We start from the raw sequence: 25,201 nt of genomic DNA on the forward strand, positions 1-25,201 counted from the left end.
CAAAAAGTTCACTTGTTGGCCAATGGAAAAAGAAGATCCAGTTTGGTCAAATGGGGGCGAATATCTGTGGCTTGGGTGGAGGATGAGGGTGGAGGTCCGTTGTCTGAGTTTGTGGGTTGGTTTCTGAACATTTCGTTACCAGGTTAGATAACACCTTCAATGCAGCTGAAGAGGTTACCTAGCCTGGTAATGAAATGAAATGGTCGGAAACCAACCCACACGCTCGGAGAACAGACCTTCACCCTCACCTGGCCAGCTGTCGGTGCTCTGAAAACTAAGCAGCGTCCGCCTTGCTGCCCCACAGCTGTGGGCTGGAGAGAAGCCCCCAGTGTGTCCCATGGGTGGGTTGGGGAGCTGGGTCTTGTTGCACGGACCCTCACGGAGGCCGTGCAAGTTGAGTTACGCCGGAGAAGACTCAGGGGAGGGTCCACAGAGCTTTGCCTGGAAGAGAAAATGGTGCCCCTTTCCCAGCTCAGAGAAGACCGGAAGTGCCAGTTGTGGAGAGAGTTGTATCTGCTCATGCTGGAGGCTCTGGAGCCAGGCAGGGGTGAAGGGACAAGGCCATGGGGGGGGGGGCACGGAGGAATGTGCCTCTCACACATACCCGGCATCTCTCTACAGCCATGGAGTCCCCAACAGGTGCAGCAAAGCCCCACCTTTTGGCTGGGGAAGGGGGAGAATATTTGGGGGAGGGGAAGGAACCTGCCAGCAACTTTGCCCCCTCAGCTTCTTCCCTGCCAAGTGCTGCCAGATTGGGCGAGCTGCCAATGAGGGGATCCATTTCATAGCTTGACAGGTGTTTCCTCACAGGTGGGCATCCCACCTTCATTCTTTGGGGGCTCTTAGAAATTAATGTAAAGACACCCCCCCCTCTTTGCAGCAGGTGATCTCCCTCCATGCACGTTGTTCATCCATCTCATTAGCCACATTAGAACTGCCGGTGGTGTGTGGGAAGAGGACTGGCCAGGTCAAGTCAGGCAGGGAACATCCTGGCACACCTTGGGCAAACGGGCAGACCCTGCAGGGGTGGCACCGATGGCTCCAGGCTTGCACAGCTTGTTCTTCTGCAGCAGACCCTTTACTTCATCAGCTTGACAGCCTTCATGGATGGGGCCACTCCAGGCAGAGCGATTTTGTGCCAGTGTTTCTCCGATGGTTGTGCCCATGTCCAGCGAGTTCCAGAAGGCCTTTAATGTATCTTTGCAATGTTTCACCTGCCTTCCACGCGACCATTTTCCAACCAAGCTCCTCTAGGTGCTCAGGGATGTGCTTGTTTGGCACACAGATGACATTGTCTGCCCCTCCCCCCCGTCTAAAGAGGTTTAGAAGCTAAAAGATATGTAAAACAGGAATTGGGTATGTCTAGATCAAGGATAGGCAACCTTGGCTCTTTTATGACTCGTGGACTTCAACTCCCAGATGGTTGCTTACCCTGAGTCTAGTCTAAAGAAATGGGACAGGGTGACATGATAGCTGTTTTTCGATATTTGAGGGGCTGCCGTAGATAAGGGGGGGGGCTCAACCTCTTCTCCAAAGCACCTGAAGGCAGGACAAGAAACGAATGGAGGCTAAGCAAGGAGAGAAGCAACCTAGAATTAAGGAACTTAGTCCTGTCAGTAAGGACAATTGATCAGTAGGACAGCTTCCCTCCAGAAGTGGTGGATGCTACATCTCTGGAGGGTTTTAAGAAGAGATTGGACACCCATTTGTCTGGAAAGGTACAGGGTCTCCTGCTTGAGCAGGGGGCTGGACTAGAAGACCTCCAAGGTCCCTTCTAACTGTATTGTCAGTCCCCAAATCCTTATTGTCTTCCTTGCATATATATTCTTGTGCTCTTGTTTTGGGGCCTGCCATTCTGCTAGGGGGAGGGAGGATAATTGCTTTCACTTGAGATAACTTTTGCTTTCTACTTTTCCTTTCCCGCCTCTATCCACTTGAGAAAGCCGTGGTGGCATGCAGAGCCCTCTCTGTGGGCACACGTGCCATCACCCCAGTCCTAGGCCTTCAGCTGGGTTTTATAAAACCTTTTCGCTTTAGGCCTCCGCCACCATGTGCAAAAAAAAGGTTCAATCAATCAGTCAATTTCAACTTCTCATGGGGAAAAAAAAAAGATCTCACAAAGTTGGAATTGATTGAATTTTTTAGTCCCACCCAGTCTGCCATTATCACCACAGCCACACCCACCCCATGGGCCACGCCCACCCAGCACCCGACGATACATAAGTGGGTTTTGGGTTGCAGTTTGGGCACTCGGTCTCTAAAAGGTTCGCCATCACTGTGGGAAACGAATATGTCTCCCTTATCAGGGAGACGGTTGCGGAGAAACAAAACTGGAGACCTTGAGATGTGCGCCAACTATGCCAGTTACCCGAACATCGTGCCACCTGTGGATTGGTTAGATTTCAAATGGACATTATGACTCTGGTGGGAGGAGGAATATCGCTGGTTTAACTATATTGTTTAAATGGGATTTTCCCCAGATCTCGCCTTGACTTCCCTACTGTCACTGACCCCTAATAAAAGTTCCTTTTGAGACAATGCCTGTTTCAAGAGACCTGCTTCCTTGGGTGGTTGACTGAGGTGGGTCCTTACAGTTATTCTGCTATCTGTCGGTGTGGACTGAGGGCAGATCTTCTCTAGCACGTCAATGTCTGGAACCTTATCTGCCCATTCGGTGCCCAACACTCTGCCAAGACGTGTCCCACGTAAATGCTTGAGCTGTCCTTCAAGACACACATTTCACAAGCGGGAAGAAGGGTAGAGGGCATCGAGCTCTCTGTAGACCTTCAGTTTTGGTTGCTGGTCTAATGGGGTGCAGTTCTATTGGAAGCAAAACTCGCCTTTGCTCTTTTGCAGTGGACGTCTGGGCTGGTGGTCACTGGAGACATGCTGCCTAAGTAAGTGAACTGGTCCACTGCTGCTCGTTTCTGCCTCTTGATTGCGATTTTGGAGTCTGCATACGATGCAGGAGCAGGTTGGTACACGGCTACAGCCTTTCAAATACTGATGGGGAGTCCAAGGTTGCAATAAGCCAAAGAGAATTTGTCCACCGACATGCATCTCTGGCCCTGAGCCAGCATCCAGGACGTGGTCATCAGCTAAGAGGAAACCCCTCAGAAGAGTTTCCTTCACTTTGGCGAAAGCTTGAGGTCTCCTTAAAGGGTAGAATTCCCACCCACTCTGTGCTTGAGGCTGATTCCAGCACTGCATTCTGAAAGGCATCATACAGCCTGGCAGTGGATATCGTGCTGAAGAGGGTGAGTGCCAGGAGAAGGCCCTGGTAACCCCATTGGTGACTGCCTTAGCGGATTCTCCACCGCCCAGCACCCTGGCCATCATGGCATCACGGAACTTGCAATTTGGATTTAAGTGAGAATTGCGCAGCGTCAGCCTCATTCTCTTCCATCTAACTGGGGGGCAAAGTCAAGTCAAGGGAAGCAGAGGTGGGACTCATTGCAGTGGGCGAGTGGGCATCTTCTCTGCCTTGTCTTGCTCTCCATGCTCCAGGCACTTGCAGAGGCTGCCTTTGTGGCCTTGAGTGGAGGAGGCCGTTGGGCCTTCCAATGTCTCACCCACTCAGGCCATAGTCGCTCTTCACGTGCTCCAGTGAAGGTTTAAGGCCCATCAGCCACCCTCCCCTGGTTCAGCCAGAGGGTCAAAGCTGTTACCCGGGGTGTGGTTGTTGCCACATACTAACAGCCTTGGGGAGCCACAGGTGAGAGCTGAGTGCAAGGTGGGGCTCAGAGGTGGATGAACTGACTGGAAGGACATGTTTCCCTGACAAAGATGCTCCTTCTCTGACACCCCATGCACCCCCACCCCTTACTGTGCTTCTGGAGAGACACGGAAACCTGGTTGCTGAGGTGAGCAAATAGCACCGTACCCTGTCCTGGATGGTGTTTTTCTGCTTCATCCCAATTTCTACGCCCGTCTGGTGCAAACTGCATAGACTTTTTTATGGATAAAGCACAGATTTATTCAGACTGTGTCATGACAAATGAAACCAGCCAAGAATATCATTCTTTCCCTCTTTCTCAGTTTCACAACCACTTACAGGATTTGTTCAATACAGCTTAATGGCATGTATTATTTTTGAAAAAGAATTACACCTCCCCCCAAAATGTATTTATGGGCTGGAACTAAATCGCCAAAGTCTCAGATGCTGTGGACATCACTGTAAACCCTCTGGGACAGGAGCCCCCAACCCCTGGGACACAGCCCACGACAGAGCCACAGCCCGTTCAGAACGGTGCTGTGGAGGCAGTGAGCAAGCGTGCACGCACGTACAGCTCCACGTGTGTGCACAGAGGGTGAGCATGCACAACTCCATTGGTGCAAGCAACGTGCACACCCACCACTCGTACAAATGGAGCTGGAGATTGGTGCTCTGGAAGGCTTCTGCAGTGCACACATTCACCTCCCCCTCCCTCCCCGAAGCCTCCTGTGCAGCTCATTCAAAGGACACCTTTCACAAGATCAGGTAGACGTTGCCCCTAGCCCAGGAAAGGCCCCTTCCTCTCCATTCTGGCTGGATGCAGACAAACGAAGACTTTGCTGTGGGCATATTCTGACTTTTATTAGACTGCTATTTATACAGTTTAGTGCAGAGGCTGGCCTAGGGGGCAGAGTGGCAATGGCTCAGCATGCAGCATTTCAAGCCCCTCCAAGCCAGCCACGTGGGGGAGGGGAAGGAAGAAGAGAGAGGAAAGTGTCCCCAAGTAACATCAACATCCCAGTTAAAAGGTCTCGGCAGACCCCCAACGTGGAGGCGCCGAGAGAGACTTTGAACTGCGCACCCTCAGAGCCGACCAAGCCCCCCTTTGCTGCCCAACACCCACAGCCTCCCCTCCCAGGGCGGAACACTCTGCCCAAGACCGCCAGGGGGAGCCGGTGGGGAAGATCATGCCCAGCAAGCAAGGGAAGGAAGGCCATGATGGGCATCGGAGGGACTCAGCGGGTGCTCCTGGCCTCAGGAGGAGCAGGATAGTTTCCAAAATGAAACGGACATTTCTAGAGCAAAACGCAGTGGACAAGAGCAGCAGCATATTTACACACCCCTTCCTCAACTCGGGGTCAACCAAGAGATGCAGGGCGTGAATCCCTTCTCTTCCTCTCTCCGGGCAGGCAGGCAGGCCAAAGGCAAGTGCCCACCGCAGCCACCTTGAGGTGCCGCCTTCCCTGGAAGCATAAGGACCCCGACCCCAGCACACCAACCAGGCCCGTAGGGAAAAGAGAACAAAACCGGGGAGGGGAGGGGACTGTGAGGGAGGAAAGGGCTGGAGGTGGCCTAATCCTTGGCACGGCCAATGATGGCCAAGATGTACAGGAAGATGTTGATAATGTCCGTGTAGAGGTTGAGGGCTGCAAAGACATACTCCTCCTGGCTGATGGCCAGCTGCTTGTTCCCCAGGATCAGCTGTGTGTCCACCGCCAAGAACTGCAACAAAGACATGGCTGAGTTAGTTCCCAGCGCCTCCAATGGATGGCCGACGGGGAGGGAGGGTCTTCCGCCAGCCCTCAGGCCTTTCCCTACTCTAAACCTCCTGCAGAGCAGCCCCTGCTGCTCCATGAGAGAAGAGATCCCCCCCCTCTTCCCAGGGTGCCGCAGACACTCACGCAGGTGAAGAGCAGGGCCCCAAGGGACGCGTAGACGATCTCCAGGATGCGGTTCCGGATGAAGATGCAAAGGATGGCGAAGATTAACAGGACCATCAGGCAAACGATCAGCACACCACGGCAGGAGGTGAAGTCGTACTTGGTCTGCAGGAGGGGAGGGGGTCACAGGGCAAGTTCGGGCTGCTTTACTATACTGGCCCCACTCACAAACATTGCAGAATGCAGAGGCTCTGTTCTAAGGGACCGAACGGGTGAAAAGCCCAGGGATACGAGAATCCTGGACTCATCTGGTACAGGCATGGTGGCCTCACTAGGAATCTCGCTCTTGGGCCCTTCATTCCCCCAGAGCAGCACTGCCAATGGGCATGGGAAGTTCTGGGGTCCAAGACAAGCGAGTGCTCCCCAATCCCCCCTGCAAACATGAGAAGGTGGCCCCGACTTATGTCTGGACGCCACGTGGCCCAATTCCCCCACCCAGGCGGAAGCAGAGGGCCCCCACCTGCAAGGAGAAGATGACGACGGTGAAGCACACGGCAGTCGTGATGCCCACGGCCATGATGACAGCGTCCGTGTTGTAGAAACTGGCAATCATGCCCACCATGTAGGAGAGACTCAACGTCAGGATGGACTGTTGGGGGAAAGGAGGGTGTTAGTGCCTCCACCAGGGCTTGGAGGGGGGCCTCCTCCCTCCCTTGGGGGGGCTTCTGCCAAGAGCCAGCCAGACCTTCCAAGCCCTCATGGACAGCAGTCCCAATCTCTCCCGCCAGGGCCCTGCCCTACCAGGGCGATGAGGTTCCATGGGTGCTTCCGCCGGAAATCCCCACAGCAGCTCAGGACGATGAGGGAGATGAAGAAAACCGCGTAGGAGACGTAGTACGTCCAGACATTTTTGCGCACAAAGCCCTTCACGTCCTTCACAAAGGTGAAGATGGCCACAAAGGAGAAGGTCACAGAGAGCTGGATGGTCAGCACCAGGAAAACCTGCGGGTACAAGGGCAGCAGCTCAGCCTGGTCACCAATGGTGGAAAGTGCTCCTGCAGGGCAGTCCTCTGGGGCACCAGGAGAGGGAGGGATCCAATTGACCAAGGAGGGGGGACAGTCCTCTCCCCTGCCTGGACTTTCCTACAAGAGGCACCCGACTCTCTTCCACGTAAGCTGAGCTGCTCACAGGAGATTCAGCGGGGACCCCATCTAGCTCAGCTTCATCCAAGAGTCTGCCCAGCCCTTTCTTGGGCAGTGTGGGAAGTCCACTGGCGGAAGCCCTTCCCTCAAAGTGGAGAAAGAGCACGGAGACCCCGCTTCGTCCTGTCCTAAGGAAGTTCTGGAGATCCTCTCCTCTACACTGTGTCCTTTTTCTGCAAGAGGAGACCAGAAGGTCTACAGAGGAAGGTCCATTGTGTTCAGGTAGGGTTTCCCCCCCCCCTTCTGGCCGAAGAACCATTCCCTTCTTCTTGCAAGGAGTGGGCAAGGAGCACGTCCCAAGCGGAGAGTTTTAGGCCCCCTAAGCTGAGCCTCCCCTCTGGTGGGGCCTCCAAGGAAGGGACACTAGCTCTGACCAGAGAGGCCTCTGACCACTTGCAGCCTGGCCCTGGGCAGGGTGGCAGCAATCAAAGGGTCAGCCTCTCACCCAACCAGCAGCATGCTGGCTACAGCTCAACCAGCCCTGCAGTGACCAACTTGCTGACCTTGCGAATGAAAGCCTGCCGGATGTTCTTGTCACCCCAGTTGCTGGGGGTGAAGCCATCGTTGTCGTAGTAAGAAGGTGGACCATCCTCGTGGTAGTTGTTCTGCATCGGGTCTGTGCAGAAGCAGCAACGCAGGTGGACTGAGTGACTCTCTGTACGACCCCTGGACAGCCTGTCGTCCGGACAGCAGGCCTGGTGCAGGTGGGCGCCTGCTCCCCAGATCACACAGAGAGTGCCCAGAGAGTGCCCCCTTCCACCCAGTCAGAATTCAGGAGATGTGACCCCCCCCCCCCCAAGGAGGCTGCTCACAGCCAGTGGATGCCTTAGGACTCCCTCCATGGCCTAGGATGGGGGAGCAGAGCCACTAGGGCTTTGCAGAGGGCCCCGTGCCCAGGAAATTCACCCCTTCCTGTTGCCCACCAGGGCACAACTTACCAGGCGGGCTCATAGGTGCTCCAGGATGCGGCTGCACGTAGGGAGCCTGTGGGTAGGCCCCTTGAGGGTACGCAGCTTGTGGATAAGGTCCATAGGGCGCGGCTTGAGGGTAGGGAGCAACCGGGTAGGGGCTCGGAGGATAGCCAGTCTGGCCGTAAGGTGAAGGCTGGAACTGACCCTGTGGGTGGGGAGCCACTGGATACGGAGCTTGGACGTAGCCGGGGGGCATCGGAGGCTGCGGGCCTGAGTAGGGGTCCCCGGACACCAGGAAGCTCTTCTCGTGCGACATGGTGGTGATGCTGGGGGCTGCAGGGGGGGGAGAGGGAAGCAGGTGAGCCGTGGCAGCATCTGTTACAGTCCTTCCTTGTCCTGACAATCCCCCCCCCACCCAAACAGGCTTCCTGACCAATTGGGATTCCCTAAGAGATCCTGGGGTTCCCTCTCGTCATCCACCACATCCCACCAACCCACCAGTGCCCTCTCACCCCGTGCCCAGCAATCTGCTGGGAGCAAAGGTAGGGAGAGGGGGAGGAGTTTGGGAGGACCCCCCACACCACTTCTGAGAGCGTTCACAGGGGTATCTCCTTCCAAGGCTCCCCCCAGGGTGAGGCTGGGCATTATGCCTCCAGAGCAGCTCATCCTTTGGGGGGAGGGCATCCCCCCCCCCATGCTATCCCACCTGGGGACCTCCCCTCCCCTATCCTGCCACTGTGGTCTTCAGCGGAGCCGGTGGCCAATATTAACCCTCCCTCCGCCCAAGAGAACAGAACTGGATGGCTCTCTAAAGGAAGATGGAGCAGGAGGGATGGCCAAAGCAATTTAGCAAGAAATTTTAATTTATGGCATTAAAGCCTTTGAAGGTCACAGAGGGATTAACTTAGTAATAGTAGTAAAGTTGGAAGGGACCTTGGAGGTCATCTAGTCCAACCCCCTGCTCGGGCAGGAAACCCTACACCATTTCGGACAAATGGCTGTCCAGTCTCTTCTTAAAAACTTCCAGTGTTGGAGCATTTGCTGCTTCTGGAGGCAGGCTGTTCCACTGATTAATTGTTCTCACTGTCAGGAAATTTCTCCTTAGTTCTAGGTTGCTTCTCTCCATCAACTTTTTTCCAGCTCTGGTTAAGGCAGACACGGGTTTATCTCTCTCTCTCTCTCTCTCTCTCTCTCTCTGTGTGTGTGTGTGTGTGTGTGTGTGTGTGCACGCGCACATGCCCATTTTCTTGCTCTTCCCAGGAAGTGGCCCTGGGCCTCCTTTCAGCTTTATCCGCCCTCTTCTAGCCGGCAGCCCTGAGATTTTGGGGACTTCTTTAGATTAACCAGGATTAGCAGATTCTCCTACAGTGGCAGCAGCTTTTGACCAAGAGTCGCAAGGTCGCCTTCCCAGCAGCAGCTGCAGCAGCAGCAGGAAGACCCCCCGGGTATTCTCTGCCCCCCCCTTTGTGGTCTGTCATGTGGGGCTCCCCGTGAGACCGAAGCCAGCTTGGAACGGCTCCCGCCTCGGCCATTGGCAGAGCCCCCCTCAAGCCCCCCTTGGCTCCTGGAGGCCGTTACGCCCGAGTATCGAGTGCCAAACGGGTGGCCCTTCCTTTGCCCGAGGGAGCACCTGGGCCCCTTTGGGACCTCGTGGCTCTGGGACCCCATCCAGGCACTGACCGGATCTGGCCCTGCTTGGCTTTCCACGAGGTCAGCTGGAGCTGCCACACCAACCGAGCAGCTGCCGTGGGGAGTTTCCTCACCCCCCTGCTGCTCATGGGCATCTCCCCTGGGGGGGGGTGTCTTGGGGGCCCCCCAACAGGCCCGCTTGGACTCCTGGACAGAGCTGAGCCCCTACCACTTCAGCAGAAGGGGAGACCTGCCCCCCGACCCTGAGGTGATCTAAGGGTTGCCAAGGGCTGGAGGGGCTCAGTGCCCAGGAAGAGGGTCCCAGGAAGGTTCCCAGTTACCTGTCCCCCATTACACAAATACCCCCGAATCCCAGCCCATTCCAGACTGCGGGCCCATTTGTGCCGACTGTGCCGACAGGCCGCAGCCCCCGGTACCCTTTGCCAGCCTCCCCTCCTCCCCCAGAGCACCCAGCCCAGCCCACCTTCAGGGCCCAGGACGCCTTCAGACAGCCTGGCCTAGCAAGGCCAGAACCACCTCCAGCGCCCCTCAGCCTGGCAGGAGCAGCTCCCCAAGGCTGCCACCACTGTGTTCTATTATGGGCTCTGTTGCCATGGTGCCCAGCAAACTGTTATTCTGACGGGCTCTTTGGGGGGGGGGGGAAGAGGCTCCAGTCCCAGAAGCAGGAAGTGCCATGTGGCCAGAGAATCAGAGAATCATGGCACCCCCAGGGGAGGGCTGGCATTGTGCCCAAATGCTAGCCTGCCCCCCTCCCATCGGCAAGGGTTTCCCTTCACGGCCTTTAACTGTGCTCCCCAGCCTCCCCACCCCCATCAAGGCAGAGCCAACAGCAAAAGGGGGGCCCTGGCCCCGCTAACCCCCTCCCCTTCTCCCAACCAGGAGCAAGCCATTGCCTGGAGCTCAGCAGGGGACGAGGTCTGGGGAGGGGGCAGAGGTGCAGCCTGAGTGGCCCCGGCCTTTACATTTCGCGAGCCTAAATCATGCAGGGTAGGCCTGCCTAGTGGACGGGCTCGTCCCTTTCAAAACTCTGTGCTGTCTGGATGTTGTGAGGTGGCATGCAATCGGGCATCTCACAAAAGTTACAAAGATTAAAAAAAAATTAGACTGGAATGTGGTAAATTTTACAATTTCAGAAGCTCTGGCTCTTTTATTTCTTCATCTGAATAAATTCATACGCTGCCTGATTCTGCAATTCTGGATGCTTTGCAACTTTATACTCCAAAAGGATGCGCCCCCTTCTCAAGACCCCATCCTTGGACCCCGCAGTATTGGACGACCGTTCGTCCAGCCCCGCGTGAAGCCAGGTGTCCGGACCCTTCTCGGTCGGAGTTCAGGCCAGGGCACAGCACTGGAGACAGGCCGAGCCTTCTGGTCCTCTCGGCGGCTTTCCGTACCATCCACCCTGGCACCCTTCTGGGCCAGCTTCGGGGTTGGCAGGGGGAGGCCTGGAGGTTCTCTTCCTTCCTCCATGTCTGGCTCTGGTTAGGGCTGGTAGGAGGGCAGGGTGGGGCCCCGGGGCCCTGCACCTCTCCTTTCCAACGCGAGACCCCTGGGGAGGCAGCTGTCCGGTGGGGCCTGGTGTCACCATAGGCCATGAATCCCAATTGTGCATCTCCTCCCTGGCTGGACAGGGGATGCCCTGGCAGGGATGGCCGAGGGCCTGGCGGCTGTGAGTGTCTGGCTGGGGAGGAACCGGCTCTCACTCAGTCCTGGCAAGACAGAGTGGCTGTGGGATTTTATTCCCCCATCCCCCCGCCCCCCCCCGTCCAGGCCCTGGTGATGCTTCATCTTTGGCTCTGGGTGGGTGGTGCTTCCCTGGGCTGGGCTGATGTGCAGTGGGGGGGGGGTTTCTCCTGGACTCAGGGCTCCTGCTGAAAGGGCAGCCATGCTGGGGAGGCCTTTGCATCGATCTTCTGGGGGGGGCACTTACAACCCTGTCTGGACAGGAGGCCTTGCTCATGGTCACTCATGTCTGGTCACCTGTCCTCATCTGGATTACTGCGATTTTCTCCACATGGGGCTGCCCTTGAAGACCACCCGAAAACTTCAGTGGGTCCAGAATGCGGCAGCAGCATTCACACAATCACAGAGTAATGCCAGCTCTCTTGCGGCAGCTGCACTGGCTCCCAGTCCCTTTCTAGGTGCAGGTCAAGGCGCTGCTCGTCCCCTTAAGAGCCACACTTGGCACAGGGCCAGGTTGTCTGCCGGATCACCTTTTTTCCTAAAGAGCTCTACCCCTCCTATCTGGTGAGAGAGAATGGGCACGCTCCTGGTCCCTTTCCACCCCCCACCTCCCTGACATGCAGCAGCCCTCCCTAGTCCTTTAGTCTTTCTTGGGGTGTCACAGACCGGGCTTTTCCCTTGTGAGATTAGATGACAGCAAGTTAAGTTGGATTGGTGCCAGTTTCTTGTTGTTTTACCTGGTTGCGTTTATAGTTTTTAAAATGACTTTATATGCCTTTTAATTTTTAGAGAGTTGGCTTTAAAATGCTCTAAAGAAATAAATCATCCCAGTCCAGCCAGGGCTCCCGGCTCAGGGGATGGTCTGGGGGCCTCACTCGGAGTCCAGAGGGTGCTTGGGGGGGGGGTGTCAGGCAGCTCCGGGGCCCAAATGCAGGGGGTCATCTCGGCAGCGGCTGGGCCGCCTCCCTCTCAGAGCCGCCCCCCCCTCGGTGCAGATGGAAAGCAACAAAATGAGGAGCCGGAACCAGGAGGGGGCAAAACGGAGGAGAAACCCCCTCCCCAAGCTTCGGGCCAGCCGCTGAGTCGGACCAGGGGGAGGTTCGGGGGCCGCCAGTCCCGCGCCCGCTCGCGCCGCTCGGAGGGGCTCCCGGCTTGCTCCCGCTTCTCCGGGGGCCCAGCGCCGGCCCCCTTCAGAGCTCCAAGACCGCGGGCGAGGCGGGGGCCTGCAGGCCCGCTGCTCCCAGACGCGGGGAGGGCCCGGGCCCCACGCTCGACTCTGCCACCCCCGAACCCCGGGAGAAACCCGGCCGGCGTCCCGCCTGCTCCGCCCGCCCGGCAGAGATGACGGACAGCTGCCCCAGCCGCGCTCTGACACCGGCTTCCGGCCCGCGCGCGCCGCCAAATGCGCAGAGCCAGCGGAGGGGCCGGCAGCGCCCCCGCCCGCCTGCCTGCGGGGGGATCAGACCGGCGCCCCGGGCAGGCCAGGCGGCGGCTCCGGGATGCGCGGCAGGGGAGCCGCTGCAGCCGGGGATGCGGCCGGGCCTCTGCGGGAGCGGCGCCGAAATACCCCGAAGCGAGGCCTCCCCTCGGCCGGATGGCCAGCCGCCCACGGGACCGTCCCGGGAAGCACGCCGGACCGATGGCCGCTCCCGATGCGAGGCAGGCGGGACGCGGCCTTCGGCTGCCCGAAGAGCGAGCGACAGCCGCCCTGCCAGGAAGACCCTCGCCCCAAGGCCAGGCCCGCCGGGAGCAGCCCAGCCCGGCCCGGCGACGGGACTCCCCGCGCCGTCCCCGCCTCCCGTCCCGGGGCTGCTGACTCACCGTCGCCTCCGGGATCCCGCAGCGCTCCGGGTGCGCAGCAACGGCGGCGGCGGCGGCGGCGGCTTCCTCCTCCTCCTCCCAGGCCGGGCACGGAGGGGGCGGGAACTGTGACGTCAGCAGTCGGCCTCTTGACCAGCTGGTCTATCTCCACGCAAGGATCCCCCCTGGCGCCCTCCAACAGCTCTGCCCACCCGGAAGCTTCCGTGGGGAGGCCGTCCGCGAGCTACAATCCTTAGCAAACACGCTAAGTTTTTTTGCCCCCAGTCTGCCGACCAGACCCCTCCCCCACCCGCTGACGTTTGAAATGGCATCAAAGCCAGGACTGGATAAAATGGTTGCAGAACTGCCAAACACCCCCGCGCCCCAGAGCAGCAGACACCACACACTGTGCTGCGGCACTGCACACACAGCGCCAGAGACAACATTCACAACTCGTGGGGCACCTTCACACGCTCCAGCCCTGAAGGTCTTGGTCAAGAGAAGGCTGATTCCCACCTACAAGATAACCCAGCCAGGCTCACCCCACCACTTGGCCCTTGTCACATACCCAATTCCGTGGGCACCCACACGCCCAAACCAGCCCCCTGGCCTTTAGGCACCCCAAACCCCAGCAGACCCTTGGGGGACGGTCCCAGTTTGCTTTCACACCCTTCCCGGGGCATCTGCTGCTCCTCACTCCCAGGAGTGAAGGGCATTTCTCCTAAGCGCCAGGTGGCCTCTGGTCTCCTGGGCAGAACAGCCAGGCCCACCACCCTCCTCCTCTCTCCCAGGACCCTCCAAGGCCGCCTGCTCCACCACGAGGGCCACCTTCACAAACCACACTCAGCTGTGTTGCTGCAGGGCTTTCCTAACCGCTCTATGCTAAGCAGGTGGGCTGGCTGGGGGGAGGTCTTAAGGGGCAGGGTACCATGGGCCCAGGCTGCCCCCCCCCAGCCCTCCTGAGGAAGCAGCGCAAGGCCCCCTGGCCAGATCAAAGGGACTCCGAGCAGACCAAGCAAGGCCCGGGGATGATGGCTGGGACGTCTCCCACTATCCCCAGGGGGCTTTCCAGTTTGCCCTGGGTACACCAGGACTCCCTCCTGTCCCAAGGCCTTGCTCATCGGTCCTAGACTAGATGCCATCGTAAGTGGGCAGTGAGTTTGGCCTCTGTTATACAGAAGAGACTACCGATTTTGCCAGTGACGAAGAAGAATCCCCAATCGGGGGCAGAGAGACCATCTGGACTGGTCATCAAGTTGGAAAAAACAAATATACTGACCACTGACGTTCAGCAGTTGCCCTACGCCAAAATGGAGTGCAACTTCACAAAATCAAAACAGAATAAAGCAAAAGCAGAGCATTGCGCCTTGGAAGATGCCAACCACGGCCGGCAAAACATCAGGATGCCAACCCATGAGATCACGGCCCATTGAGCTGGAAGCTCATCTCCGTGGGAAGAATTCAAGTCTCTCTGCTCCTTGGCCCAGCAAGCCAAAGTGAAACACCAAACTGGTGCCACCTCGGGGCGTTTGGTTCACTCCTCCGGCCTTTTGGGGAGAAGCCTGACATCCCCACACGGGCCCAAATGCGAAGATTTTGGCCGATGAAGCGACCGAGGGGCTGAATCACAGACTCTGCCATGGCAGAGATCCCAGTGTGCGGTCCCCACTGGATCCTCAACACTGCGTCGCTAGATCCCGTGAGGATGAAGCCAGCCAGCCAGCAGCCATGCTGCAAGCGGTCAGCAACAGCCAATGCCAGCTTAAAAGGGCAGAGGGGCATATTTGCAGGATTTGACATGGATTCTGACATGAGCAGCCCTTGGAGGCAAAACTCGGCGCAGGAGGCCGGCAGGCTCACCCCAGAAGATTCTGGGTCCAATATGAGTGAAGCCAAAATCCCAGCAGGGAACAAAGCACTTGGCTGAGGTCTGCATCAAAGGGCTGTAGCCCAGCAGCCCCCCCCCCCATAGCCGTACTCGGCCAATTCTCTGTCCCAGGGACACCAAGTTCCGCTTTCCCCCCTCCCGCCCATCCCACTCCTGGCCTTGGCACACAGGTGGGGTTGGGGGGGGTGAGGAGCTTCAGCCCTATACATGCAGCTGCCCCTCCTGACCCAGTCCTGACTCAGCCAGCATTCGGCACTCAAGTGAACCTCCCTCCCCCCTCCCCCCAAATTCTTCTCCCTGGCTCCATCCAACCTCAGCCCTGCTCTGGCAAGACTGGGCAGCCCCAATGAACAGTGGCCAGAGGCAGGCCAAATTTCTGTGCCCATCCAAGCGGAAAAGGGAGCAAAGCGCCTAGCCCCGCAACCCCGCAGCCCCCCCCGTTTCAAGCCACAAGGAAGCCTTGCCAAACCTGCCAGGGCAGCAGCTGCGATCCCAATTCCCAGCGTGCGCCGCAGACGATTCGCCCACCAACACTCCTCTCTCTCCAAACCCCGACCGACCGACCGACCGGGGACGGAGCGAAGAGCTATTGCAGGCAAGCGCTCCCCGTAAGTAGGTCATTATGGTGACGGCCCAAAAGCAAAGCGGCTTAGAGGGAGAGGGAGCCAAGCCAGCACGGCCGGCAAGAGAGGGCGAAGCTTAGGAGCCTTCGAGGCTTAGAGCGGTTCTAAAATAAACCTGGAGGCCTTCCGAGATAAGCCTGGCTTGTTTGGGGAACGGCCCCTCCCCCACCAAGTAGTAGCCCTTACCTCTTACCTTCTGCATTCTCTTCACCAACTCCCCCCCCCCGTTTATATATGCCGCTGACTCAGAATAATCTTCCGATCAGGAAAGGGAACAGCCAGAGCCTCAATCAATCTCAGACCGACAGCTCCTTTCCCTCCCCCCCTTTAAAAGAGCCCCCCCCCCGTTTGGGTCAGGCGCTGACTGGCAGCCTGCTTAACCAGATCGGTTGCACCGGAAGAGGCATAAATGCCACCTGCACCTCCAGGGAAGCTGAAGGGATCCGTCAGCAGCTTTATTGAGGCTCACTGCATTTGCAAGCCCAGAGGGGGCCTGTTTTTTTGTTTTTTTTTTAATTTGGGGCTCTTATGTGCTCTGACCGGCCTTGGTTGCAATGCTGCTAGCTGCCCAAAGTTGCAACTGTGATTAGGAGGGGGGCCGTTGTCAATTGATTACATAAATAAATGAAAATGGTTGGATTCTGTCACCAGTTCAAGCCTGTTGCATACAGGCAGGCCTCATGTCTTATACGGAGAACCACAAAGTACACTTTGAGAGTTAAACAAGTGTAGAATAACAGAATAACAGAGTTGGAAGGGACCTTGGAGGTCTTCTAGTCCAACCCCTTGCTCAAGCAGGAAATCTTATACTAGGGGGAGGCAACCTTGGCTCTTTTTTGTGTGTGTGTGTGTGTGTGTGTGTGTGTGTGTGTGTGTGTGTGTGTGTCCTCTGCCCCAGAGGAGGCAGGGCCCCTAGCTTCTTTTCAAAAACATCTTTCTCTCCTAACATGCTTTGCTCCCTGGCTGACTTGAAGCCCCTCCCTCAATTCAATTCAATGGGCCCCTGGACGGAAACTGCCCCATCATCCCATGAATAAATTAAGCTGGTTCCCCTTCTCCGCATTTATTCCCTGGGAACGCTCAACTGGACCCCTCGGCCTGGGGACATCCTAAACCAGCCAAGCCCCTCTTCAGCCTTCACCACCTGCCTGAAGCAGAGCTTTGTCCAGCATGGCAAGTATAAGATATAGAACCACTGAGCTGGAAGGGGCCACAGAGGTCATCAGTTCCCCCCTCCCATACCCAGAGCTTTGCAGAGAGAGGGCTATCTGGCCCCTTTGAAGACCGTCGGCAAAGGGCAAAGCTTTGGGGATCCTTGGGCCCCACCCTCCGAAGTATCACCAGCCCTCCCAGCTCCAGGTCATCGGCTAATGTGGTGACTGTCCACTCAGTTCTCACCTCCAAGGATTTGGTTAAAATGTTGAAAGACCATGGCATAACCCCATGGCATCTTCCTTGAGGCTGCTCCCCACACTGGAGTCATCGATGGGAACTATCCGGGGGGGGGGCGGGGGAACAGGAAATTATGAGTCTAGATAACGGTTACAACATGTAGCTCTTATTTCCTCTTATTTATTTTAAGAGAATATATGTAGCTTAGTCTTGAACTGTGGGGTGCTTTCTGAGCTTGCAGACATTTCATGACCCAACTAGGTTACGTTATCAGTAATAGTAACTGTGGGTTTTGCTCCCTAACCTTATTTTATCATTTCATAATGAGGATGTCATGAGAAATGTTGTCAAATCCAATAAAATACCGCCTACAGCTCAAAGCTGGAGTTCTGAGAAACATCATAGTTTAAGAAGCAAGATGGCATCTTCATTGGCAGAGCTGTCAGGGCTCAGGGGCCACGCCAGTTCGCCCTCCGACGGAAAACACCGGTACCACAGAGCACACACAGGAGGGCCTTAAGACAGCCCCAGATGCCAGGAAGTGCCAGGCACGAGGGTTCAAGACCTCACAGCTGGATGCTCTGGCTAAGTCCTGGGCAGCCCGCAGGGCAGACTCGGTGGAGGAGGCGAAAGTTCAGAATCCCTGGAGGAAAGTCCAAAATGCTGAAGTTCCTGGCTTTTAAGGGAAAGTAAAACTGCCCCATTTATCCTGGACAATTCAGAGTCCTGCGGAGGAGGCTGAGACGGGTGAGGGAAAGGAGCTCAAGCAAGGCGGAAGTTGCTAAAGAAGGAAATGCCAAAAGCCCCGCTGGAAACAATGGCAGGCAGGCAGGCAGGCAGGCAGGCGGAAGGAAGGAAGGAAGGAAGGAAGGAAGGAAGGAAGGAAGGAAGGAAGGAAGGAAGGAAGGAAGGAAGGAGGACACCGGAAGGGATGCCCAGAGCGGCTGGGAAGAGAGTCTGGACACAAAGGAAGCGACCAGGAGCCCCGGAACTGCAAAGCGCTTGTCAGGAAGCTCACCAGGGATGCTCCGAATAGCAAAATGGCTTCTTTAGTTAGATTTGAAATAATAAGGAAGAGAGTCCAGCTGCCTGGTGGCTCTTCAGTCCCTCTCCGAGCTCAGCCGCCTTCTGCCCCTTCTGCCCGGTGACCGGCGGGGTGAAGAGGCCGGGCTCTCCCTCGACAGGAATGAAATCTCCAGGACCAGAGGAACGGCCTCCCCCCCTTCCATGGGAGATCAGCTGACGGCTGGTCCACCCCCGCCGTTTTCTCTGGAAAGGAATGACCGATTGGTGGCCCAAGAGAATGGAGGAAGAAAAATGGACGCTTATATTCATTTTGTAATCCACCTGTATTATTTTTACAAATAACTCAAGGTGGTGAATACCATCTCCCTCTTCCTGTTTTCCCTGTGAAAAGGGGCCACCTGACCTCTTAAGAGGCTGACCCTTCAGCCAGTATGAATCGGTCAAGGACAACTCACACCAGAGCTCCTTGCCAGTTTGTGGGCACGCTGTAGTCAGAGTTTGCCTTGATCGGAGCCAAGCATTTGCCAAAGAACCCCGCGGCATGCTGGCTGCAAGCGAGTTAACGGTGGGCTGGATGGCATGGCCATGACCTGGGTTCATCTCTGGTGGGAACCTGCACTCAAAGCATACATATATACATATATGTAAGAGAATACATATATGTAAGCTAATACCATCCTGGGTTGTATAAACAGAGGCATAGAATCAAGATCACAAGAAGTAGTAATACTGCTAGTGAGACCACACCTGGAATAATGCAGCCAATTTTGGTCACCATACTACAAAAAGGATGTTGAGACCCTGGAAAAAATTCAGAGAAGAGCAAAGCCCTGGAGACTAAAACATATATAGAACGGCTGCAGGACTTGGGTTTGACTAGTCTAAAGAAAAGAGGAAATAGGGGTGACATTATAGCAATATTCCAGTATTTGAGGGGCTGCCACCAAGAAGAAGGGGGTCACATTATTCACCAAAGCGCCAGAGGGCAGGACAAGAAACAATGGTTGGAAACTGATCAAAGAGAGAAGCACCCTGGAATTAAGGAGAAACTTCCTGACAGTAAGCACAATTAACCAGTGGAACAGCTTGCCTCCAGAATCATGGGTACTCCATCACTGGAGATTTTTAAGAAAAGGTAGACAGTCACTTGTCTGAGATGGTATAGGTCAGAGATAGGCAACCTTGGCTCTTTTATGACTCGTGAACTTCAACTCCCAGAATTCCTGAGCCACCATGGCTGACTCAGGTTGCCTATCCCTGGTATAGGTTCTCCTGCTTGAGCAGGGGGCTGGACTAGAAGATCTCCAAGGTCCCTTCCAATTTCTATCCCAGGGGTAGGCAACCCAAAACACTCGAAGAGCCACTTGGACCCGTTTCCCACCGAAAACAAAACACCGGGAACCGCAAAATCCTTTTGATATCTAAAATGAAGATAACACTGCATATATCCTTTTTTACCTTTATTATAGGTTTGTGTGTGTGTGTGTCTGTGTGTGTGTGCATGTATACATACACACATACCCACACAGGTAAAAAAGGATATATGCAGTGATATGTATAGATGTCAAAAGGGTCTCTCTCTCTCTGTCTCTCTCCCTCTCTCTATCTGCCCTTGGTCTGCCAGTCCTCTTCCCCCACTCTTTTTCTTTCTCTCTTTCCTCTCTCTCTCTCCCTCCCTCTCTCTCTCTCTCTTTCTCTCCCTTCCTCTCTCCTTCTCTATCTGCTGCTCACCTGGAAAGCTGGCTTCAAGTTGTTCTCCAACAAGCTCAGGGGTAGGCAACTTTGGCTCTTTTATGACTCATGGACTTCAACTCCCAGAATTCCTGAGTCAGCATAGCTGGGCTAGCTAGCTCTCTTCTGCCCTTCCTGCTTCCTGCTTCCTGCAGAGACGCAGCAAAGGGAGGAGCCCCGTCCAATAAGCTTTTCAGCTCCTCAGAGAACACTGTGAGTGCACTCTTTTACACACACACACACACACACACACACACACACACAAAGAGAGAGGGAGAGGGAGAGAGAGGGAGGGAGAGAGAGAGAAGCAGGGAAGCACAATTGCCTCTCTCTGTCTCTGTCTCTCTCTGCAAATGGCAGAGGAGGCTGGGAGCCACAGGGGAAGACTCAAAGAGCTGCATGCGGCTCCGGAGCCGCAGGTTGCCGACCTGTGTTCTATCCTACCCTACCCTACCCTACCCTAATAGCAATAGCACTTAGTCTTAGGCTTATATACTGCCTGAAAGATGTCAGCCTCTTGCCCCCAACAATCTGGGCCCTAATTTTACTGACTTTGGAAGGATGGAAGGCTGAGTCAACCTTGAGCTATCAGGATTGAACTCCTGGTTGAGTGGGGGCTCCACAGGATTGATCCTGGCTCCTCTCCTCTCCAATATTTCCATTACATATTTGGGTTGTTGTAACCAAGGGGTCTTCAAACTTGGCCCTTTGATGACTTGTGGACTTCAACTCCCAGAATTCCTCAGCCAGGCACTGCTGTAGTCCAAACCTTGTTTGCCTAAAGCAGGCCTCCTGAAACCTGGCAACTTTTTGTGGACTTCAATTCCCAGAAGGAGTTGAAGTCCAGAAGTCTTAAACGTTGCCAGGTTTGAAGATCCCTTGTCTAAAGCGCTTTGGAAACGAAACATCTGCCGGAAAACATCCCAGCCCAGAGAGCGCCAAGGACCTCACAGTTATTAAGCATGCAAACCACAAACGCTGTGAACCAAATGCCAACAAAGCAGTGGTGCTTTGTCGGGCAGCCCTGAGTGTGTACCTTCGGCCGACTACATTGTGAGGCAAGACAAAGAGCAAAGCCTGCAAATTACAAGATGGTCTTGGAATGTTTCTGATAAGCCCACCAGGTGACCTTCGATCCCTTCCTCCAAGCAGCTGCACTATCTCTGAGATATGGCCAGTGAATAGAAACCGTGATTTGCTCTGCCCTCCAGTTCCCGGCTGACTCTTCCTCCTCCTCCTCCTCCTCCTCCTCCTCCTCAGGGCCAGTTCTGCTTGTTATGGATGCTTTCTCACAAGGGCATTTCAAGCAGTTCCCATTTAAAGGGGGGAGGGGGATCTCATAGGTTTATCCAGTTTTGGTCACCACGATGTAAAAAAGATGTTGAGACTCTAGAACAGTGTTTCTCAACCGTGACAATTTTAAGGCATGTGGACTTCAACTCCCAGAATTTCACAGCCAGCAATGCTGGCTGTGGAATTCTGGGAGTTGAAGTCCACATGCCTTAAAATTGTCACGGTTGAGAAACACTGCTCTAGAAAGAGTGCAGAGAAGAGTAACAAAGATGATTAAGGGACTGGAGGCTAAAGCACACAAGGAACAGTTGCTGGAATTGGGCATGTCTAGTTTAATGAAGAGAAGGACAAGGGGGGACAGGATAGCGGTCTTCCAGTATCTCATGGGCTGCCCCAAAGAAGAGGGTCAAGCTATTCTCCAAAGTCACCCAAAGACAGGACAAGAAGCAACGGATGGAAACCAATCAAGGAGAGAACCAGCCTGGAATTAAGGAGAAATTTCCTGACAGTGAGGACAATTAACCAGTGGAACAACCTGCCTCTAGAAGCGGTGAATGCTCCAACACTGGAAGTTTTTAAGAAGAGACTGGACAGCCGTTTGTCTGTATAGGGTTTCCTGCCTGAGCAGGGGGTTGAACTAGATGACCTCCAAGGTCCCTTCCAACTATTATTATTATTATTAGAAACTCATATGTGCATGTGTGTGTAGAGGGGTCTCTTTTACCACCACAGGACGAAGACGTCGAGGGAATGCAGGTCAAGTGAGAGAGGACAGGCGATTTCCTAGAAGGCAGAAATGCAACACACACAGTCCAGATAGGCTGGGGAAACGGCTGAAGGCAAGAAAATGGCAGGTAAAATTCTTTACTTAGGAAAGAGAAATGGAAAGCGTGAGTACAGGAGGAGGTCCCTGGATGGGCAACAGTATTGGTGAAGGAGGTCGTGAAATCCTTTGAGAGCCCCCCTCCCCCACCTGAGCCAGAAGGTGCCGTTCCTGCTCTCCTGCGCTGGGCAGGTTCCTCCTGTGGATTGGGCTGAATTCTGGGCATCCTGCTGGGGAGGGATTTGAGGAAACTGGAAGAGGTTTGGAGAAAAAAAGAAAAGCCCCACAAAACGTCCCAAGTAAACCAAAAGACCCAGCCCCCCCCCCCAAAGGAGTCATCTACAACACACAGGGTCAAGAGTACAACAGCCACTATGCAGGACAAACAGGCAGAAGACCAGCAGAACACATCTATGGAGATCAACTAGCAGCCAGAAGACAGGATGAAAACGCCTTCATTTCACAACAGATGCATAGATGTAACTGGGAAACTGTGACTATCCTAAACCAAGCCAAGTCCAAACAGAGAATTCCTGGAAGCCTGGCCCTCTGACCAATGAACCATCAATAGATACATAGACATAAACAGTATCTACATACTGTACAAAAGGGACAATCAATCAACAAACCAGAAAGGGAACAAATGACCAGGAACCTCCCCATCAGCTATCGATATCCAGATTAGATTAACACTATCAGGCCAACGATCAAGACCCCAATCAAGGAACTGCCAAACAAGCCAGCTGTGAACAGCCCAACCAAAGGACCCCCAAGGCCACCCCCACCGACCCTGACAGGGCCAGCCACTACCAGTAGAATATAAACCACCCCTTGCTAGCACTGATGATGTTACCTTGTTGGGTAATGAAACATCTGCAGGAAAACAACCAAGTTCAGAGAGCACCAAGGATCCCACAACTTTCCTCCCCCTCTTCCCCTCCACAATCCCCCCTCCCTTCTAATGCTGGTGATGTTACCTAGTTTGGGTAATGAAAAATCTGCAAGAAGAGTCACCAGGATGGCCGAGGAGAAAGGAATTCAAGGAATCAGGAATGTTCAGTCTTCAAATTCCCTTTGGAGTCCCGTGTGCAGTGGGGGCTCCCCCCATTTTAAAAAAAAAGACAGTGACAGATGGGAGGATGTGGTGGGGGGTGTGTGTCAGGCTGGAGAGGGCTCCAGAAAGGAAGCTGTTGGAGGAGTGGTAAAAACACTCTTCCAACAGAAGGAACCATGACACCAGGTATGTTGGGCCTATAAAGAAAGCAATTAAGGAGGAGGGAGGGAGAAGGAACAGCTCTCTTCAAGCACCCAGAGCCCTGCCTGGCAGATAAAGGGGGTGGGCTCCTCTCCTTGGGCTCAGAGGGCAGGAGAGAAGAGGTCATGCATTCATGCACTGGAAACAGGCGGCCCTGGGGGTGGGCCGAACGCTCAACAAGAAGTCTTCGAACAGGAAGATGTGCCAGGCCAAGCACCTGATCCACAGATGTACAGTTCAAGCTAACTATTTTATCGTATTCTGCCTATGCTACAGGAATCTCCCCGAGGAGATTGCCTTCCCTTGGGAATAGACCCAATAGCTTCAAGTTCCACCCAGGGACCTCCTCCTGTACTCACGCTTTCCATTTCTGTTTCCTAAGTAAAGAATTTTACCTGCCATTTTCTTGCCATCAGTCCTGGATGTTTTGTGGCTGTGCAAGGACTCGAAGCTAACTGCCTGCTTGAACGCTCCTCCTTTCCCAACAGGATGGTCCTCTGTCAGGTTTGCAATAAGCCCTTTCCAACTCAGGGATACGACAAGAGTTAGGCCTGATCCTGCTCAGGTTCTCAGCCCAGGCCGGCCCCAGACCAGCATCTCCCAGACTGGTGGGCTCTGCAGGTGCTTAAATGAATACAATCAGTGAAAATAACACCATGCAGGAGGTGAGGACGGAAGTGGCCCATATTGAACTTCATTGCTGGGGTGGGGGGGCAGAAGGGGGGAAGCTGAGTTTCCCAGAGCCAGGACCCTCCATTTTCCAGAATTGAGCCAGGGGAGGAAGCAGCCAAATTTCTTTTAGCCATGGCTGATTTAAAGGGCCCGACTGCACTGATTCTTGCATCCCATATAAACAAGCCTTACAACCAAGTCTCGGCACAATGTGTGAACCTGGTCACTTCCGAGCAGTATACCGGCCCTCTGCCTCCCGCCCCTCCGAGCTCGCCCTGGACCCCATAAAGGGAGCTCCAGGAGCCACGGAAGCCCCCGGGACCCCCCACCCGAGGTCACCCCACCCAAAGTCGGCCGGGCTGCCCGCCTGTTGCCGACGGCCCTGTCCCGCGACCCGCCGGTCCCCAACTGCGGGGGGGGGCTGAGAAGCGCCCTCCCCCCAAAAGAGGCGTGGGGGGATGGTCAGGGGGGCGAGGAAGAGGCTGGGTCGGCGCAGGCGCAGTCGCCCTCTCCCGCTGGCAGATGCCCGAGCGAGGAGGCCGAGCCCCGAGGCTCCGCCCGGCCGGCCGCAGGCGATGGACAGACGGCCGAAGCCGAGCCACGGGCACCCTCGTCGAGGCGGAGCAGCCGAGTGCCTCCGGCGGCCGAGCGAGCGAGCGCACGGGGCGTCAGCGGGCAGGGGCTGCGGAGGGGCCGGTTGCCGGGGGGGGGGCTCTGCGCGCCCTTGCCCGGAGCCCGTGGAAGGAGCCGAGCTCGGCCCTCGGCCTGGATGTGGCGCCCGGGGCTCGGCCAGGGTTGGCGGTCTAGCGCAGCGGCAAGCCGGGCGGCGGCCTCTCCCCTTGAGCCCGCCGCCCCGAAGCTGGCCTCCCGCCGAAGGGCGGCTCCGCGCTGCGGCAAAGGCAGCGAGGCCGAGACGCGTCCCCCCTTGCCCGCCGCCTCGCCCTCACCTGCCTGCCCGCTGCCGGGCTCCGCGTCGACGGGGGGGAGGGGCGGCGGCGGCGGCGGCTGGTGGGAGCTGACCAGGCGACCACGGCCTCTCCTCTCGCCCGGCTGCCGGGAACGCGGGCGAGCTCGCCAACTGCCGCGGCGCTGGAACGAGCGCGCACGCGCGCCTGGACCAGTCCGCCCGGAGGAGCGCTGAGCCGGCGGGAAAGGGCGCCGCGAGTGACGGGCAGGTTCGATTCCCGGTCTGGCTGCCTCCCTCGCGGCTGAAACCTTGCGGAGCCGCTACGGACTCCAAACTGCCCCCCTCCTCACTTTTCTGCCTGTTCCCAAGGGGCAGCAACCGCCCCGGGGAGCTTCCCGTAGTAATATAGGCAGTAGCTTGAACTGCACACCTGTGGATCAGGACTTTTGCACCTGTGAGGGCCGCTTGTTGAGCAGGATAGCTGTTCCCAGCGAATGACTGACGGCCTGGGCTCTCGTCCTCTGGCCTGACCCTCCTGTCTCCTGCCCTCCGAGCCCATCCCCTTTCTCTGCCAGGCAGCGTCCAGGGTGCTTGAAGACAGCTGTACACACACACACATACTCTCTCTCTCTTTGATAAACGCAGGTACATTATGAGCGCATGCTCAAAAATGTTTTACTGATCAGAGTGCACAAACAACTTTGGCCACTGCTGATCCAGAGCAGAGGTCTCCAACCCCAGTCCATGGA

At 55.9% G+C, this 25,201-nt stretch overlaps 1 protein-coding gene across 6 annotated transcripts; it reads right to left on the reverse strand.

The window, feature by feature from the left end:
• Positions 1-4,550: 4,550 nt before the first annotated feature.
• Positions 4,551-24,644, reverse strand: GRINA (glutamate ionotropic receptor NMDA type subunit associated protein 1). 6 transcript variants are annotated; one of them, XM_039364630.1, is made up of 9 exons: positions 24,493-24,633; positions 23,269-23,497; positions 16,752-16,845; positions 7,737-8,042; positions 7,302-7,414; positions 6,397-6,597; positions 6,116-6,244; positions 5,617-5,760; positions 4,551-5,437 (listed from the first exon to the last, which is right to left on the reverse strand). In XM_039364630.1, the coding sequence occupies exons 2-9, from the start codon at positions 23,284-23,286 to the stop codon at positions 5,288-5,290; spliced, it is 1,155 nt and encodes a 384-aa protein (XP_039220564.1). In that variant the 5' UTR covers positions 23,287-23,497; positions 24,493-24,633; the 3' UTR covers positions 4,551-5,287. The 6 variants fall into 6 exon arrangements, with proteins under 6 accessions (XP_039220564.1, XP_039220567.1, XP_039220569.1 ...); XM_039364633.1 differs by lacking the exons at positions 16,752-16,845; positions 23,269-23,497 and having other exon boundaries at positions 24,493-24,644; XM_039364635.1 differs by lacking the exons at positions 16,752-16,845; positions 23,269-23,497; positions 24,493-24,633 and adding an exon at positions 15,547-15,674.
• Positions 24,645-25,201: the final 557 nt, after the last annotated feature.

The sequence above is a fragment of the Crotalus tigris genome, unplaced genomic scaffold, assembly GCF_016545835.1.
Source record: "Crotalus tigris isolate CLP2741 ecotype Arizona unplaced genomic scaffold, ASM1654583v1 scf7180000019818.546109, whole genome shotgun sequence".
Lineage (NCBI taxonomy): Eukaryota > Metazoa > Chordata > Lepidosauria > Squamata > Viperidae > Crotalus > Crotalus tigris.